Below are 17,956 nucleotides of genomic sequence, written 5' to 3'. Positions count from 1 at the left end.
ATTTACTTTCGTACGATTTTTAAACACAAAATTAAATATAATACAGACAACAACACATTTAATTTACAGACAGACATCTAAATTTTTAATATAATCAACTGCGTCATTCGTTGCATCAGGAAGTCGTCGAAAGTACCACGATAGACCCCAGCACTTTTCAGGAGGAGTCGGACAACATATAACTTCCCCCTACATACATCACAAGTATTGACCACGAGGAGAAAATTCGAGAAATTAGAGCTAATAGCTAGCTTGTGAAGTATGATGTAGATGTAAATGGGACCATGTGGCAAACGGTTCTCCTGGCTGCTCCACAATTATAATTTGGCGATAGAGCCTTACCCTATCCATGAAGAGAGTCCACGCTTCTGTCATGACTGGTGCGTTTTCAGTTAAACATTGTCCGTGTTCTGCGAAACTGGTCAAACGCAGGGGTTTCTTTTCTTATGCAGGACAATTTCTGGTAATGTGGAGGGACAGCTTCTGTCCAGTCTCGTTCCCATAAGAAATTAAACGTGTGCAGTTCCATGGCTGTATCCATGGATGCTTTTCTTGATTGAAGCCGGTTTCTTTCTAGGGTAGCCGAATCTTGATGGATAGGGAGTTGCGGGCTGTCTTATAAGCGTTTAAAAGCACAGAGCAGAACTGCTTTTCGTCAAAGTCCAGGGACGGAGTGTGGCTCAATATGGACAGCCATTCGACAGTTGTTGATCTTAGCGTATCGATGATAATTCTCATTGTGTTGTTCAACTGTACTTCGAGAGTTTATGTATATATCCACTGTTGAGCCATACAGGAGCATCACCGTATTCCTCAGAGGAGTCCAAGTGCTGAATTGCGCAGCATTTCGGCAGCGGAGCCTCAGATTATTTCGCACAGCTTATGTAGGATGTTGCTCCTAGTTCGTATCTTCGCAGCGGTGTTTTCCAAATGCTTTTTGTAGGGTAGTGCCCGGTCCAATGTAACCTATTTCCATAAGCGTTACGAAGTAATGCATCTGATCAGAAATGATGATTATATCCTGATGGCATTCAGAAGTCCCACTTGTGTTTCGTACATAACTTTAAAAAATATATGTATGACAAAGCACTATTCTATTTTCAGATTCTTTAGTAAAATTCTCCCCAAATTTTAAATATTTTGACACAGTATTTTACAATTTGGGTGGGAAAGAGTTCAGTGTAATTTGAGCTCCATTAGATAGGGGGCTTAATCGAAAAATTTGCATTTCAGGTACGTGTGTACTAAGACGTTTCACAATTATATCGCAGAAAGCTCGTTTGGGAACACATTTTTACTGCACCGCTTTTACTTCTGTAGTCTTATTACTTTCATCCATATCAGTATACGCCCTGAATATCGTACAAAAGTGAATTTTTTACTACTTTATTCCCCAAGACCAACGTTTTAGCAAGTATTAGCTTTTTTGAGTCATCAGTATTCTGACTGGTTTGTCGCGGCCCGCCACAAATTCCTCTCTTGTGCCAACCTCTTCATCTTAATGTACCATTTGCACCTTACGTCTTCAATTATTTTTTGGATATGTTCCAACACCTGTCTTCTTCTACAGTTTTTACCTTCCACAGCTCCCTTTAGTACCATGAAAGTTATTCCTGACGTCGTAACACACGTCCTGTCATCCTGTCATCCTGTCCCTTTTCCTTAGCTTAATGCGGGTAATTTCATTTAGATCAGAATGAGGATAGAAGCAATATAGAGCATATTAAAAGCTAAAAGTACCGTTTTTCCGATTTTGTCAGCAGAAACTATAGTTAACTGCAACTACCAACTTTTAGAAAGAGATCAACACACTACTCAAGCTGCAGTAGACTCTATTCCGGTAAAAGATTTCTTGGAACAGGCAACTTGCGAAAGAGACTATGTGGAGAGTAGACAACTATTGCCGTGTAAAAACTTTCAGAATCAAGCTGAAATATGAGATTGAACGATGTCCTAGAAACACAACTGTATTTGCAGCTGGTCTGTCTACTCAATGGAAAAGGGGCCTCAGATAAAATGTAGCTTTTCATGTCAGATGCTGTATAACTGAGTTAAGTTGATCTATTGCTTTAAAAAAATTACGCAGGACCAATAAGTTTCATAAAGCTTTTTCGCTGCTTGCGTGAACAGAACCAGTCAGGGAGCAAATCCTGCTAGCATCAGCTGCAGATAGCTGTCGCATGATGGGCTTCATCGCTAAATATAGTGGCAAATCGTTTGCCTCAGCTATTTGGCCGAAAAGGGAGAAGTAGGTAGTGGTGCACAATTTATGATAAGAGTAAGTGAGCCAAGTGGGACTGTTGTTGGATTTGCTCAGAGGTTAAAGGCTATGTAGGTACTTCATGCAATTTGTGTAGCCATTCATAAAATTATAAAGACTATAATAAGCTATCGGTCATCAATGACAAACGCCTATAGTGTTTCCCATCTTACAACTATATCTACCTTCCGCAAGACACCGTGCGGTATGCGGTGCAGTCCACTTCTCGTACTTCCTTCTTCCAGTAGCAACGGTGCGTAGGGGAGAAGGAGTGTCAGTAAATCTCCATATAAGCGCTAATTTCCCTGTGGTCTTTTAGTGAGTCTTGCTGTTGTTGTTGTGGTCTTCAATCCTGAGACTGGTTTGATGCAACTCTCCATGCTACTCTATCCTGTGCAATCTTCTTCATCTCCCAGTACCTACTGCACCCTACATCCTTCTGAATCGGCTTAGTGTATTCATCTCTAGGTCTCCCTCTACGATTTTTACCCTCCACGCTGCCCTCCAATACTAAATTGGTGATCCCTTGATGCCTCAGAACATGTCCTACCACCCAATCCCTTCTTATAGTCAAGTTGTGCCACAAACTCCTCTTCTCCCCAATTCTATTCAATACCTCCTCATTAGTTATGTGATCTACCCATCTAATCTGCAGCATTCTTCTGTAGCACCACATTTCGAAAGCTTCTATTCTCTTCTTGTCCAAACTACACTCCTGGAAATTGAAATAAGAACACCGTGAATTCATTGTCCCAGGAAGGGGAAACTTTATTGACACATTCCTGGGGTCAGATACATCACATGATCACACTGACAGAACCACAGGCACATAGACACAGGCAACAGAGCATGCACAATGTCGGCACTAGTACAGTGTATATCCACCTTTAGCAGCAATGCAGGCTGCTATTCTCCCATGGAGACGATCGTAGAGATGCTGGATGTAGTCCTGTGGAACGGCTTGCCATGCCATTTCCACCTGGCGCCTCAGGTGGACCAGCGTTCGTGCTGGACGTGCAGACCGCGTGAGACGACGCTTCATCCAGTCCCAAACATGCTCAATGGGGGACAGATCCGGAGATCTTGCTGGCCAGGGTAGTTGACTTACACCTTCTAGAGCACGTTGGGTGGCACGGGATACATGCGGACGTGCATTGTCCTGTTGGAACAGCAAGTTCCCTTGCCGGTCTAGGAATGGTAGAACGATGGGTTCGATGACGGTTTGGATGTACCGTGCACTATTCAGTGTCCCCTCGACGATCACCAATGGTGTACGGCCAGTGTAGGAGATCGCTCCCCACACCATGATGCCGGGTGTTGGCCCTGTGTGCCTCGGTCGTATGCAGTCCTGATTGTGGCGCTCACTTGCACGGCGCCAAACACGCATACGACCATCATTGGCACCAAGGCAGAAGCGACTCTCATCGCTGAAGACGACACGTCTCCATTCGTCCCTCCATTCACGCCTGTCGCGACACCACTGGAGGCGGGCTTCACGATGTTGGGGCGTGAGCGGAAGACGGCCTAACGGTGTGCGGGACCGTAGCCCAGCTTCATGGAGACGGTTGCGAATGGTCCTCGCCGATACCCCAGGAGCAACAGTGTCCCTAATTTGCTGGGAAGTGACGGTGCGGTCCCCTACGGCACTGCGTAGGATCCTACGGTCTTGGCGTGCATCCGTGCGTCGCTGCGGTCCGGTCCCAGGTCGACGGGCACGTGCACCTTCCGCCGACCACTGGCGACAACATCGATGTACTGTGGAGACCTCACGCCCCACGTGTTGAGCAATTCGGCGGTACGTCCACCCGGCCTCCCGCATGCCCACTATACGCCCTCGCTCAAAGTCCGTCAACTGCACATACGGTTCACGTCCACGCTGTCGCGGCATGGTACCAGTGTTAAAGACTGCGATGGAGCTCCGTATGCCACGGCAAACTGGCTGACACTGACGGCGGCGGTGCACAAATGCTGCGCAGCTAGCGCCATTCGACGGCCAACACCGCGGTTCCTGGTGTGTCCGCTGTGCCGTGCGTGTGATCATTGCTTGTACAGCCCTCTCGCAGTGTCCGGAGTAAGTATGGTGGGTCTGACATACCGGTGTCAATGTGTTCTTTTTTCCATTTCCAGGAGTGTATATATCGTCCATGTCTCACATTCATAAATGGCTACACTCCATACAAATACTTTCAGAAACGACTTTCTGACACTTAAATTTATACTCGATGTTAACAAATTTCTCTTCTTCAGAAACGCTTTCCTTGTCATTGCCAGTCTACATTTTATATCCTCTCTACTTCGACCATCATCAGTTATTTTGCTCCTCAAATAGCAAAACTCCTTTACTACTTTAAGTGTCTCATTTCATAATCTAATTCCCTCAGCATCACCCGATTTAATTCGACTACATTCCATTATCCTCGTTTTGCTTTTGTTGATGTTTATCTTATACCCTCCATTCAAGACACTGTCTATTCCGTTCAACTGCTGCTCCAAGACCTTTGCTGTCTCTGACAGAATTACAATGTCTTCGGCGAACCTCAAATTTTTTATATCTTCTCCATGGATTTTAATACGTACTCCGAATTTTTCTTTTGTTTCATTTACTACTTGCTCAATATACAGATTGAATAACATTGAGGAGAGGCTACAACCCTGTCTCACTCCCTTCCCAACCACTGCTTCCCTTTCGTGCCCCTCGACTCTGAGTCTTATGTGGGACGAAGTAATGTGTTGCCCTGTTCTTCTTCGAACGAACGATTTCGGAAATTCAATTCAGCAGCGATATACAGCGTCTCTCTTGTAGGTCTGCCACTGGAGTTTCTTAAGCATCTCCGTAACGCTCTCGTGCTGAGCAAACTACTCCGTGACGAAACGTATTGCTCTTCTCTCTCCTCTGTCAATCCGACTTGGTTCCATACTGATGAGCAATACTCAAAAAACAAAGAGTTTTGTAAGCCAGTTATTTCGTGGATGAATTGCACTTCCTCGAAATTCTTCCAGTAAATTACAATCTCGCATCAGCTTTTCCTAGAACACAAACAAAAATCGATGTACGCATGTGAGTATTTCCCACATCTTCTCATAAACCAGTGTACCGTTTTCAACCAAACTTGGTACACATATCTCTTACTCTCAAGCAACAATCGCTGTGGAGGTAAGAACCACTTACATATCTTCGTTCAGGAAAAACGACGTCATATACAATGATACGCGTGAAAAACTGCCGCATCACGCATAATGTTTAAATTTATTACTGCTGTGCTCCTAACCCGGTCCGCAATAAATTTTCCAGACTGAATCGAAACAGGCCACTAAATGCATTACAAAATTATATCATGGTATGGTACATAGTTCAGGAGATCTGACGTCATAAGCAATGATATGCCTGAAAAAGTGCCGCATCATGCATGACGTTTAAATTTATAACTTCTGTGCTACTAACCCTATTCGCAACACATTTTCCGCGTAGTATCCACATCTGCCGCTAAATACACCTACAAAAATATATCATTGTACGACACGAAGTTCAACATATATGACGTCGTAAACATTAAGATGCCTGAAGAAACGCCGCGTCATGCATGACGTTTTAATTTATTATGTCTTTACTACGAATACCACTCGCAAGAAACTTTGAAGACAATAGCGAAAGGAGATGGACTCAGATAGTTGGAGCAGGAAGTGAACGGAGAGAGGGGGAGGGGGAAATGAATAGAGAAAGGAAAGAGGATGAGATGGAACGAGAGAGGGGCGATGGGGAAATGGACAGAGGGGGAACTTAGTTAGTTTACATGTGTATTCCACTGTCGACCATTCCGGATGGCTAGTCATACGTATTTTACGTTAGTTGCTATATCCTGCGATTTGTCGCTAATAGCGCTATTGAATAATAATGGATCACTTCGCTTGTTTTATCCGCAGTACGCTACATTTATCTGCGCTCAAGGCCAACTGCAAGTCCCTGTACCTACCGTCGATCCTGTACTGGTCTTCAGGGACTTCGATTTCCCTGCATCGTCCACGAATATCTTCATGGAGCCTATAGCGGTATCCGATATATCATTTATGTACAGGTTGATTCATAGGCCCCTATCGATGTCGTTTTATGCAAACCGTAATCTTATACCTGGCCTTCAAAACCCACGCATCGGATTTTCATATTCCCTCGTTCGCTACGCGCAAACTATTACTTGTACAGAAAGATGAACAGTACATTTCCTAGGAAATTTAATTTAATTAAATTTTGTACTTGGATACATTTCGGGGTGAGTCTGTTGTTTTCGATTTATTCAAGAGAAATGTACAAATGTGATCTTCAAACGCAGCCTGACTCCCACACTCAGCCCCACCCCAGCGGGTCAGGGTTTCTGTTTGTTGTCCCTCTACCACTGCACAAAAGTTTGTGACAGCACGAATTACACTTTAAAACAAAAAAAAAAGACGCAACTAGGAAGAATTATCCGAATACGACGGAAACCGGTAGGTGTGATATACAAGTACAGGAAAATAAATTATTACAATTTTAGAAAAATTGTATGAGTTATTCAAAGGAATGAGCTTTGCAAATTGAGCAAATCAACAACGCGTTAGTCTACCTCTGGCCCTCATGCAAGCAGTTACTCGGCTCGGGCATTGACTGAAAGAGTTGTTGGACGTCCTCCTAAGGCATATCGTGCCAAATTCTGTCCAATTGGCGCGTCAAATCATCAATATCGCGAGCTGGTCGGAGAGCCCTGTTCATAATGCTCCAAACGTTCTCAATTAGGGAGAGGTCCGGCGAACTTGCTGGCCAAGGCAGGGTTTGGCAAGCAGGAAGAGGCTGTACAAATTCTTACTATGTGCGGGCGGGCATTATCTTGCTGAAATATAATCGTAGGGTGTCTTGCTATGAAGGGCAACAAAACTGAGGTCAGAACATCGTCGACGCACCGCTGTGCTGTAAGAGTGCCGAGGATGACAACCAAAGGGGTTCTGCTATGTAAAGAAATGGCAACCCAGTCTATCACACCTGGGTGTCTGGCGGTGTGGGGGGCGACAGGCAGGTTGGTATCCCACCACTATCATAGGGGTGTCCAGATACGTCTTCGGCATGGAATCACATTGACTGGAGTATAATTATCTTCACGGAAGAGTCCCGCTTCGAACTGAGCCCTGATGATCAGCGAAGTTGAAGTTAATTTGTCAACAAGTGTCAAAAAAGACACACAAGTATCTTTTGAAAAAACAGTTATACGGTCAGTTGAGAGTCTGAGGTAGGTTGACGTTCACACTCACAATTTTTGTTTATGACCTAAATTTAAAGATATATTTGATGATTATTGCCTATTTCGGGGAGCAGAAATAAATAACGGCTTAGATAATAGAAGTCTTTTCCTCAAAGATGTGTATTTACACAAACGACGTTAGTTGGAGACAGCGCAGTGAGATCACAGGTTTACGCTATCCAACAGCAGTAGTCGGCGATTGTAGCAAATCCTTTCTCGTGACGACGAATTGCGGAAGATTAGTTAGTCAGTTTGGAGAAAACAATTCGAACATTTACGCTACGCTTACCTGGAAGACTTTCGAGCAGTTTTAATCTGAATTTTATCTGGTGTTTCTATTTTGCCAGGAATAATGTCTATATGCAACAACGACTTTTGATTTTTATTTTATCTTCATACTCTACTGTTGCATGGAGCAGAGGTTCCCACACTTTTCTTCTGGCGAAACTCCCGGAGAATGCTGGTACTTATTGGAACGCCTTGCTTATTTTGAAAGTTAACAACATTTTAAAAAATGAGAAATAATTGTTTTAATCAGAGATTAATTCAATTTCAAATAATAATAATAATAATAACACAGAAATCATAAAATTAAAAAACGCATCAGTTTCGTCAAAATATCCAAAGAAAAGACTCCATGCTATTTGTAGTTTTTCGTGTAGCATTTACTAAACGCGGACCAACAGTGTTCTGCGGAACACAGTTTGGGAAATCCTGCCATAGAGTATTTGAAACTTAAGACGAATGCCATAATTACATTTTACAGGGTGTAGATACAAAATTTACAAATAAAGAAGTGAAGGGATTAGTAAATTAAATAATTTACTAGATGCGTTTCTTATGCATAATACTATACATAACAGGGAAAGTGTTGTCCTTCGGGACACCCTTCAGACTTCCTCCTCTAGTCAACTCTGCAGTAAAAGTTTAATTGTAATTCTTATTCCATTTTAAAATCGCTGCATTCACTTTTTACGTGCTGCAAATTTTAGAAAAATTTCAGGAGTTTCTCCAGAAAATAAATGTTTTCCCAAATGTAAAAACGTTCCAAGATATAAAATGGTCAAGCACCTACGAGAAATAATCTACTGAAATTTAAAAGCGTTTCAATCGAGGAAATCTCGTCACTATTTAGTCTTCTATTATTACATCATTAATCTATCGTACACGAAAAATCAGTAAGTGAAATCAAATTAAGCGCAAGTATTATCAAGAACTAGTTATGGCCTGCCAGGGTAGTTGAAAGCGCAAATCCACTACTTCCTGGACTCAGGTAGGTGCCTCGGCCCCAGATCGAATCCGTCCGGCTGATTAACGATGGGGCCGTATGCCGGCCAACCTGGATGTGGTTTTTAGGCGGTTTTCCACATCCCGCTAGGTGATTACCGGGCTGGTCCCCACGCTCCGCCATAGTTACACGAATTGCAGACATTTGAACACGTTCGCACTATTCCATAACTTACACTAGATGCAGACAGCTGGGGTACACTAATACCGTCCAAGGGGGTTCGGGGTGGCGGCAGGAAGGGCATCCGGCCACCCTCTGCAACTAACACTGCCAAGTCAATAGTAACAAGGCCAGCCCCACGTTGTAGCAGGACAAATGCCTCAAGAAAGAATTATCAAGAACTAGTGACAAAGTAAATACATTTTGAAATCAAAGCTACTGGAAACTAACAAAAATTTTCATTTCCAAGAGAAATGAAACTGTTTAGACATTAACGAAAGTCAATTAATTTGCAAATATTCCATGTTTCATAGTAAAAGACTTTCTTCCGTTTCAAGGTACAAGATGGCGTACGACCGACAATGTATAATTTTACCATCCACATGTTATGGATTAATTTTTAAAATATGTAGAAATTTACTTACCATAAAACGCTGTGACTGAAGAACTAATAAGGTTCTTCACTTTCTCCCGGCATATTTCTTGCTCGAACAGTCCACGGGTGTACTGCCGGTCCATAGTTTTCAACGGGCACAATATTTCGGTGATCACACATGTCGCCATCGTCAGTGCACAGACGACATGTCTGATCGCCGAAATATTGTGCCCGTTAGACACTATGGACCGGCAGTACACCATGGACTGTTCGAATTAATAAGATATTCTAACTAGCTTTCATATTTTATACAGGAATGCGTAGAGCTCAAAATATTTACAAGTGCTGCACAAAACACAAGCTCATGCCTACGAACAACAAAAACTGTAGAAAATGGCTTAAACTCCTTATGGCGATTTCTAGCGCGTATTCCCTCATGTGATTCTGAAATCAGTCACTAGGCTAAAGTACCGAACAGGGAAAATGTGTTCCTGGGTACATTACTCTCTAGGTACAATGCTCTCTCCTACGGAAATTCAAAATTTTTGCGTAAATGTAAAATACTGTTTTGCTGACGGTACCAGTTACCACTCTTCCTTAGCAGAACAGTGCCCCAAAGAAATTGTAAAAATGTCCTCTAAACTTACTCGCTTATTCGACGTATGTAATACAGATTTTTTAAAGCCTGCCATTTCGATGAGATTACGTATTTCCTAACTGACCGTACCTTGCCCTTGTGGCCCTTTCACAGAGTGTACTAAATAGGGAGAAGAATAGGTTTGTATCTCGCCGAAATTTAGACTATCTAAATTTACGTGAAAGCGTTCCAAAGAACACCGTAGTTTTCCCATTTAGATTCCTTCGATGACTGCCATAATCTTGTATTTGGACTAACCAATTAGACAGTACATTTTAGTATTTTACTATCGGTCTGCCAAATTCAACACTGAGGAACTAATCGTACACGAAGCTTCTTTGAGGTCTACTGAACAGACGTGGTGCATTTTCCCCCTAAATCGATGTCTTCCATTCGTTCTGTAACCTAAGGCAACGGTTGGTGCGGGCTCTGCCTATTTCATGCCCGGTCGGTTTCATTATTGTCATCCATTTATACAGCTAATGGTTGTACATATTTGTATCTGCGGATACATTTAATGTATTTCATAATGGCTGTAGTCGCCGCAGTGCCTGTTCCTTCGGACAGTTCCAAAGGAACATTGCATCATAATTCAGACTAATACAGGCACTGAAATATCGCAATTTGTGGTAGTTTCCCGACTTGATAGATCTGGATCGAAGTTCGTCTCGAATTTCTCTACACTGCTATGGTACCGTGTATATCCCATAAAGAATGTATTTCCGTAAATAAATTCGGTATGGAGCTGTGTCAAAAACTTTTCGAAAGTTAAGAATCAACGCATTCGTCCGGTTGAATCAATCCATAGGTCGGAATGCTAGTAGTCAACAGCATTCCTGAACGACCGAAAATGTCTTATGTTAACACTCCCGAAAGAGTTTTGCGTCCCTTTGGAGTGTTTGACTGTAACACTAAGTCGTACAACTTCTAGCAATGACTATCGATATTACATGACTCGAAGCAGCATAGTGCCACAACATGACACAAGCAGCTGGTTCCATCTCAAATCAAACAAATTATAGGTTATAAATTTCAGAGTTTATCCCCGTTTTCACAATTTTAAGGTGAAAACTATTCGGCTTGGCACAGAGATGGCGTTTATATCGCTGAAACATTGCGTTTTGCTTTTGATATATCGTTGCATGTTGCTCACTAACTTAAGTCAACTGTTAACTTGTATGGAATAGCTTTGTTTATGCCCATGTTTCCGTTAGTGGTGTAGTACGTGATATATGCAGACTACTAAACTGGGAACCCAGTCATCATATAAGATAACTATTTGTTTTGGACGCTTTATTGCCACTACAGTCGATCTTGCTTTAGTGAAGGTTTTACATCGGTTTTTCTGCTTCGATTTCAGCAGCTACGAAACAGACGTCTCAGTTAAGATTTTCGCATCTATCTTGAAAGTGAGCCACGTGGATGACGTTCCAGAAACTGCAACCACAAATGGAAACATCGTCAAGTCGCATAATATGGAATTGCAGGGTAGGTATACGCAATATTTGACGTCCTGGGCATATCACGGGACAGCGTGCTGTACGTTCCCATGAAGAACTGAATGTGAGAAAGCTTTCTACAAGATCGAAGTTATATTTGTCGAATGCTGGCCAAAAGCAGAAGCGAGAAAATCTCTCAATAATTTTTAATCGCTTTAGAAAGAATTCAAAAGATTTAATGTTAAGAAAGACACCATTTCCAGAAAGGCTGTTCAGGTAGATGAACAATTTGAAATGCACTTTATACGCCGATTTGTTTTTTGTAGATGAGGCACGGACCCACCACTTCACTCTAGAAATGAAGCAACAAGCAAAGCAATAAATGGAAGTCGACCGCGCTGCTCCAAAAAAGGATCACCGGTCGGATAGATTAAGACAGCGGGTCACGGGAAACAAACGGGATTCTTGGATAAATGTTTGTCGATTTTCCAGGCCCGTCTGACTTGCTTGTATACTGAAGCTATCAATGATTTCCTACGCTGTCATCGTCAGTACTGTCGTACTAATAGGCCGTGTTTTACTTCCGTATGTAGTTGGTCAAATTGTATCATGGAGACGTCACAAACTGACGGAACCTCTATATGCTACTACAGATTATGTCTATGTCTGTCATGAAGGAATATTAATAGCATATGGAAGTTTCGCGGCTTCGTGACGCCTCCATGAAGTAATTCGACCAACCATATACGAAGGTACAACAAGGCCTATCAGTAAGACAGCACTGACGATGACGGCATAGGAAATCGTTTATTGCTTGCGCATATAAATGAATGTGGCAAGGCAGAAAAGTCGAGAAACATTTATCCAAGAGTATTGCTTTGAGAAACTACCTAGTGATACCCAGATACTTCTTCGACAACAACTCACAAAGTATTCGAGACGAATGGAAAAACAAAAGACTTGAAATATGTGTTCCAAAATGACAAAAAGTATTCTTGCGTCGGTACTATGAAAAGTGCTTTGGCAAATGGGAAAACTGAGATGTTCAAATTACAGTAACTTCCAACTGCACCTCGTAACATCTAGATATTCCCATATCTAAAGAAATTTGTGACTGGACAGCTATTAGAGTGCAGTGTGGAGTTATGGAAGTCGTAACTATATTTTCCAGAGGGAATTACTGACAGGGGAACCTTTCGACACAGTACTCGTACATTGATTCAGTTGAAAAATTAAGTGGCTTTTTTTTACGTGGTGTTGTGTTTCGGTGGAAGCAGCCAGCTTGCGGACTCACGTGCGGGTGGGCGGCGCGCGCCAGCAGCAGCAGCAGCAGCGGCAGCAGCAGGGGTGTCGGCGCCATGGCGTGCCGGCGGCGACTGCGCTCGCGGTTGGGCCAGCCTGCGCTGCCGGCCGAGCGACACTGTCCGGGTAGGAGTGGGGGGAGCAGCACGATAAGAGACAGGCCAGGGGCGGCGGGGACACTACAGATCTGCTGCCGGCCTTGCCTTAAGTAACAGGGATTAAATAGTAGCCAGCGGAAAAATGCTACTATCGGAGCAAAAACAAAAAAAAGCGAATGTGCTCCTGTTTAAAGCAGTCTGAGGGTGAAAAATGGGTAGCAGCTACCTCACTCTACCTTCTTCAGCACCTTTAAAAAAAATTTCCAAAATTTTGACATGCGAACATATTCACGCTGTATTTAACATGTAACTCACCTCTGACTCCCACAGCTCTCTAAACTATGACGTACATCAATTAGTCCATCGCTTTAAGCTGCTCATCCCCGTCCACTCCCACATGCTCTTTCCCACTTATTGATTCAGCCCAACGCATCTTTGACTCTCTTCAACTGTCACTGCCTCCTGCCTCGCAGCCTGGGTCACTGTTCTGTCCTGTCTTACTGCTACTACCTCACTCATTCCTGCCCATTGCTGCTCTCTCTTCTCACTGTCACTACCTTTGTCACTGACTGTCACCCACTTCCACTTTCTCCTTCTCTTTCTTCTTCTCTCACTTGCACTGTCTCCAACACTCTTTTCGTAGCACTGTTCTGTCACTGTGAACTATGTTCCACTGCCGTTGTGTCCCTCTCTTTCTCGCAGACTGCCATTGTCTGTCATTTTCGCTCTTTCTATACCACAACCACTGTCTGGAATTGTCCAGCACAGCATGTATTACTTTTCCCTCTCTTTCCCATTGCACTGTCTCCTCTCACAGCATAAACAGCACGTATACGTTCGCATGCCAAGTATTTGATAAAAATTTTAAAGATGCTGAGAAAGTAGAGTGAGTCACTCTTTTAAACAGGATCATATTCGCCTATTTTGTGCTCCGATATGAGCATTTTTCCGCTGTTTCCCTTCTTTTCCCTGCCAGAGCAGGACATGTCACTCACATGAAAGAAACTTTATGGATCACTAAAATTTTGATTGTTATTATGTGAAATGGAAATAATGCCAAATTAATTTTACACCTGGGACCGGATCAATAATGCGCAAAAAATTTTCAATACTACAACACGGTTCCCAGATGATAACGGAGTCCTTTTACAACATATTTCTCCGTGCTACTTCAGTATATAAACTACGTTTTCACCTCACACCGTATTTTACGTGGACAAGTAGGGTAAATTCGAACCTCTGTATCTCAAAAACGGATAAAAATATCAAGCGACCAACCGATTTGCTCCATTTGCCCAAGCAAATCCTGCACTGTAGGACACTAACACTAATGCGATTCTTCTGTTGAGCATACAAATGGTCCCTAGCCCAAGGACTTTCCAACACACTTGACCCTGCCTTTCTATCGTGAACAGAACCCGAGGTACGAGTCCTGTAAGGATCCAGTTTTTATGCGCGGAGATTTGGAACATACTGGTAGCGCATGCTGTCGCATGCTTACTGATAAGCACCGGGGGCAAATAATTAATCACCACCTCTAGCCTTGATAATAACCTCATTTTGGCGAGGGACAGAGACCACAAGTATCTTCTGGTATACCAAATTCAGTAGAAGCTGCTCTGTGGCCCCGTTCAGCCGCACAGCTATCAAGCTGCAGGAATGCTCGAATAGCCCCAGACATTACCAATGGGATTAAGATCGAGTAATCTAGCAGGCCAATCGCCGTTTCGTAGGGTGCCTGAGTGATGTCCAAACCAGGAACGGATGCGTGCAGACCAGTGATCGCTGCTGTAGTTGTCTAGAATATGAGAAAATCCACAGCGTGGTCACCATAAAGATTGTAATGTTATGTGAGCCTCAATGCCCCTTTTTTTAACCAATTTGTGTCTGATTTTATTCTGAGAAGCTCAGTAATGTATGTAAATACTGTAAATGTAAATTTGATTCAAAAAGTACTTGAAGTGAAGTGAAGCGCAGCTGGACAGCAACAAACTCTTTAGCGCGCAATCCCTGCAACGATAGTAGTTGTGAATCTTTGAGTATGGACTCTAAAAGAAAAGACAATTGATTTATTAGAAGACAAAGACAACTGTTAATCTGTACCTTGTGGGAAGAGGGCGTGTTGCTGGGCCGTCGCTCAGAACGTATTGGTACATTTAATGAAAATTGATATTTTAGTGATAAAACCGAGTAAAGTATGTGTATGAGTTGCCAAACATTTCTGTATACAAATTATCTGGAAGTGAAGAATAGAAATATCTTGTTTTTGGAAAAGGAGGTGAACTTCATTGTCGTCACCGTCTATCAATCGACAGAATTGTAAGTGTACAAAGGTCACTAAAATACAGGAAAAGAAATGCATTCTCTATAGTTTTCATTCAATAAGTAACAACCTGTCATAATTTCTTAATTACAGTAATTGGATTACGTTCTTGTACAATAGTATGGTACTGAACTCCACTGACCAATTTTGATGTAGCTGGACGTGTAGTTTGAAGGAAGTTTGTGAGCTAAGCAATCTCCTTTTCTCATGAAAACCAGATTGCTGTTTGATCTTATTTACTTACAACAGTGGTCCCTTAGGTATGAAAAGCTACGGAAACTTCGGCTGAAAGCTATCCGCAATACGGCCAAGTAACTATTTTAAACCTTAAAGAACAACAGCTTCCTCCAAATTGTAATACGTAACCAACTGGTGCAGAAGCTAGCTGATCATTCAAGAAGGCAGCAACCAAAATTCAGGTACCAGTTACGACTTAAAGTAAAAATCTCAATCAAAAATCTCTCTCTCTCTCTCTCTCTCTCTCTCTCTCTCTCTCTCTCTCTCTCTCCAAAAAACATATATAAATATTCATATTATTGAAAAGAAAAAGTCATTTTTATAAGATGCAAAAGAAAGGGCAACGTTTAGTCACCGAGAAAGTTGGGATATACATTCTGGTCCATGTTCATGTTAATATAATGCCACAGCCCAATGTATGGCAGAAAAATACCCCCCTTAACACCACAGATGTAAATCTAACAACAATCTCAACCAAACCGTTCACACACACACTGTGGATTAAAAGTCTCATTGTGTCGTTTGCGCACTCGATGCCTTACCTAAAGAGGGAAAATCCCCACCGCACTGCACGCCTCCAGTCAGCTACTGTCCAGTTTCGGTGTTGTTTCGCTGGACCGTCGAAGATGCGCTGGTTCATGTGTTGCTGGGAGCAATGTTTTTTATCGAGATACTAGACCTCAAATTTACATTGCATGCAGACGCTCACAATGAACACATTGGGCTCTTCATGTGTTAAGCGCGTGCCGTGTGTGCGTTACCGAGCGAGGTGGCGCAGTGGTTAGCGCACTGGTTTCAAATTCGGCAGGACGACTGTTCAAATCACCGCCCTGCCATCCAGATTTAGGGTTTTCGTGACTTCCCTAAATCCTTCCAAACAAATGCGAAGATGGTTCATTTGAAAAGAGCACGACCAGTTTCCTTCCGCATCCTTCCATAATTCGAGCTTAAGCGCCGTCTCTGATGACCTCGCTGTCGACAGGACTTCAGTTCTAATAGTCCTTCTTTTCATATGTGCCTTGACCAGGGCAAAACAGAGGCAGCTGGAGAGCCATGAGAAACGGCATTTTAATGACAGGAATAAAAGAAAGGAAGAATAGGACTGAATGTTCTGTGGACGATGACGAGATTGTCAAAGATGAAACACTATCTCAGATAGCGTATAGGTGGGGCGGTCAATTGATCACATTTTCTTCAAAGGAACCATCTACCTTATAGTCTTAACCTTCTCTGGGAAACCACGAAAAATCTATTCTGTCTGGACGGGAATCTGAAGGGCTCCAAATTATGACTTGCTGCTTTTCTTAATTCACCAATTCGCTCGATGCGGGTTGCCATTTACTGCTGCGAATTCTAAAAGCGGATATATTTTCCAGAGTGCAGCACTTCGGTCGCTATTTCAATAATGGACATGAAAAACCAGCGAGCTGTCATATCATCTGAACCACATCTTTGCTGCCGCGGAAAGAAGCCAACACCCCATACCTGTACGTCTGCTTACTGCTTTATGATTAACAGGGGTCAGTCAACGTCTGCAGTATGGACGAAGTCATCTGGTCTGATGAATCAAGAGGCATGTTGATATATGCCGATAGTAAGGTACGAGCATGTTGAGAACCAGATGAGTCGATACATCTCACTTGCCACTGTTCAGCCCAGTGGTTTTTCTTTTGGAGAATATTCACATGGGAAGAGATGGCTCTAAGCACTATGGGATTTAACATCTGAGGTCAACAGTCCCCTAGACTTAGAACTACTTAAACTTAACTAACCTAAGGACATCACACACATCCATGCCCGAGGCAGGATTCGAACCTGCGACAGTAGCAGCAGCGCAGATCCGGACTGAAGCACCTATAACAGCTCGGCCACAGCGGCCGGCGGATGAGATGGAACCGCTGACAGGTTTATCATAACCTCTCTCTGGCGAAAGATACAGTTACCTTCTTGTGACATATCATTACAGGCCCCACCCAAAAGAATGTGTCAATTTGGCTATTGTAGGCGTTAGAACTGGGCTCCAGTGTCTGGGAGAATGTGGCCTTGCCCATCCTGGAAAGGATAATCTTACGAAATAGATGTTAGTCTGTGACCAGAAAGCAGGCTTTAGAGCGATCGGTTTTCTCCTAATGGCACCTGTTGTCCAGTGCCTGCAGGAAATAAACTTTCAAAAGCCTTTGAGAAGCTGCATCTGGAAGAGTAGTGGTATTAAAGTGAGTGTGAAATAGCCAATGGAACTGCCTATATTCTGCTCCTGAATCTGATTGGCAGAGAGGCCTGGATGTTAACACAATTTGAGGCTCACGACATGGGGAGTCGCCCGGCAACCGTCGTTGAATGTAGGATACGAGTTTAGTGTCCTCTGGGCTGGAGGTAGTGTTTCGAAGTGTAATTCGAGAGGTGGTTGCCAGATATCCTTGATTTAATTTTGTAGAAACTACATTCCAATATTAGAACCTTTGTCTCAACAACGGAACAAACTAGAAAAATATACAATAAGATGCACTAGTCGAAGTTTTAATCATCACCTCGCAAAAATCAAGATGCAACCATGAGCCCTGGTGATGGCGCTA

At 42.9% G+C, this 17,956-nt stretch overlaps 1 protein-coding gene across 1 annotated transcript in view; it reads right to left on the bottom strand.

Annotated features, from left to right (window-relative positions):
- The window catches only part of LOC124796399 (collagen alpha-1(III) chain-like), a 203,182-nt gene extending 190,396 nt beyond the window's left edge, over nt 1-12,786 (bottom strand). The window contains exon 1 of the mRNA XM_047260576.1: nt 12,718-12,786. Within this exon, the coding sequence (XP_047116532.1) occupies nt 12,718-12,783 (66 nt within the window). The 5' untranslated portion in view covers nt 12,784-12,786. The remainder of the gene's footprint in view (nt 1-12,717) is intronic.
- Between the last annotated feature and the right edge of the window lie 5,170 nt (nt 12,787-17,956).

The sequence above is a fragment of the Schistocerca piceifrons genome, chromosome 4 (assembly GCF_021461385.2).
Source record: "Schistocerca piceifrons isolate TAMUIC-IGC-003096 chromosome 4, iqSchPice1.1, whole genome shotgun sequence".
In the NCBI taxonomy this organism is placed as follows: Eukaryota; Metazoa; Arthropoda; class Insecta; order Orthoptera; family Acrididae; genus Schistocerca; species Schistocerca piceifrons.
This window is presented reverse-complemented; position numbering and strand designations above follow the sequence as displayed.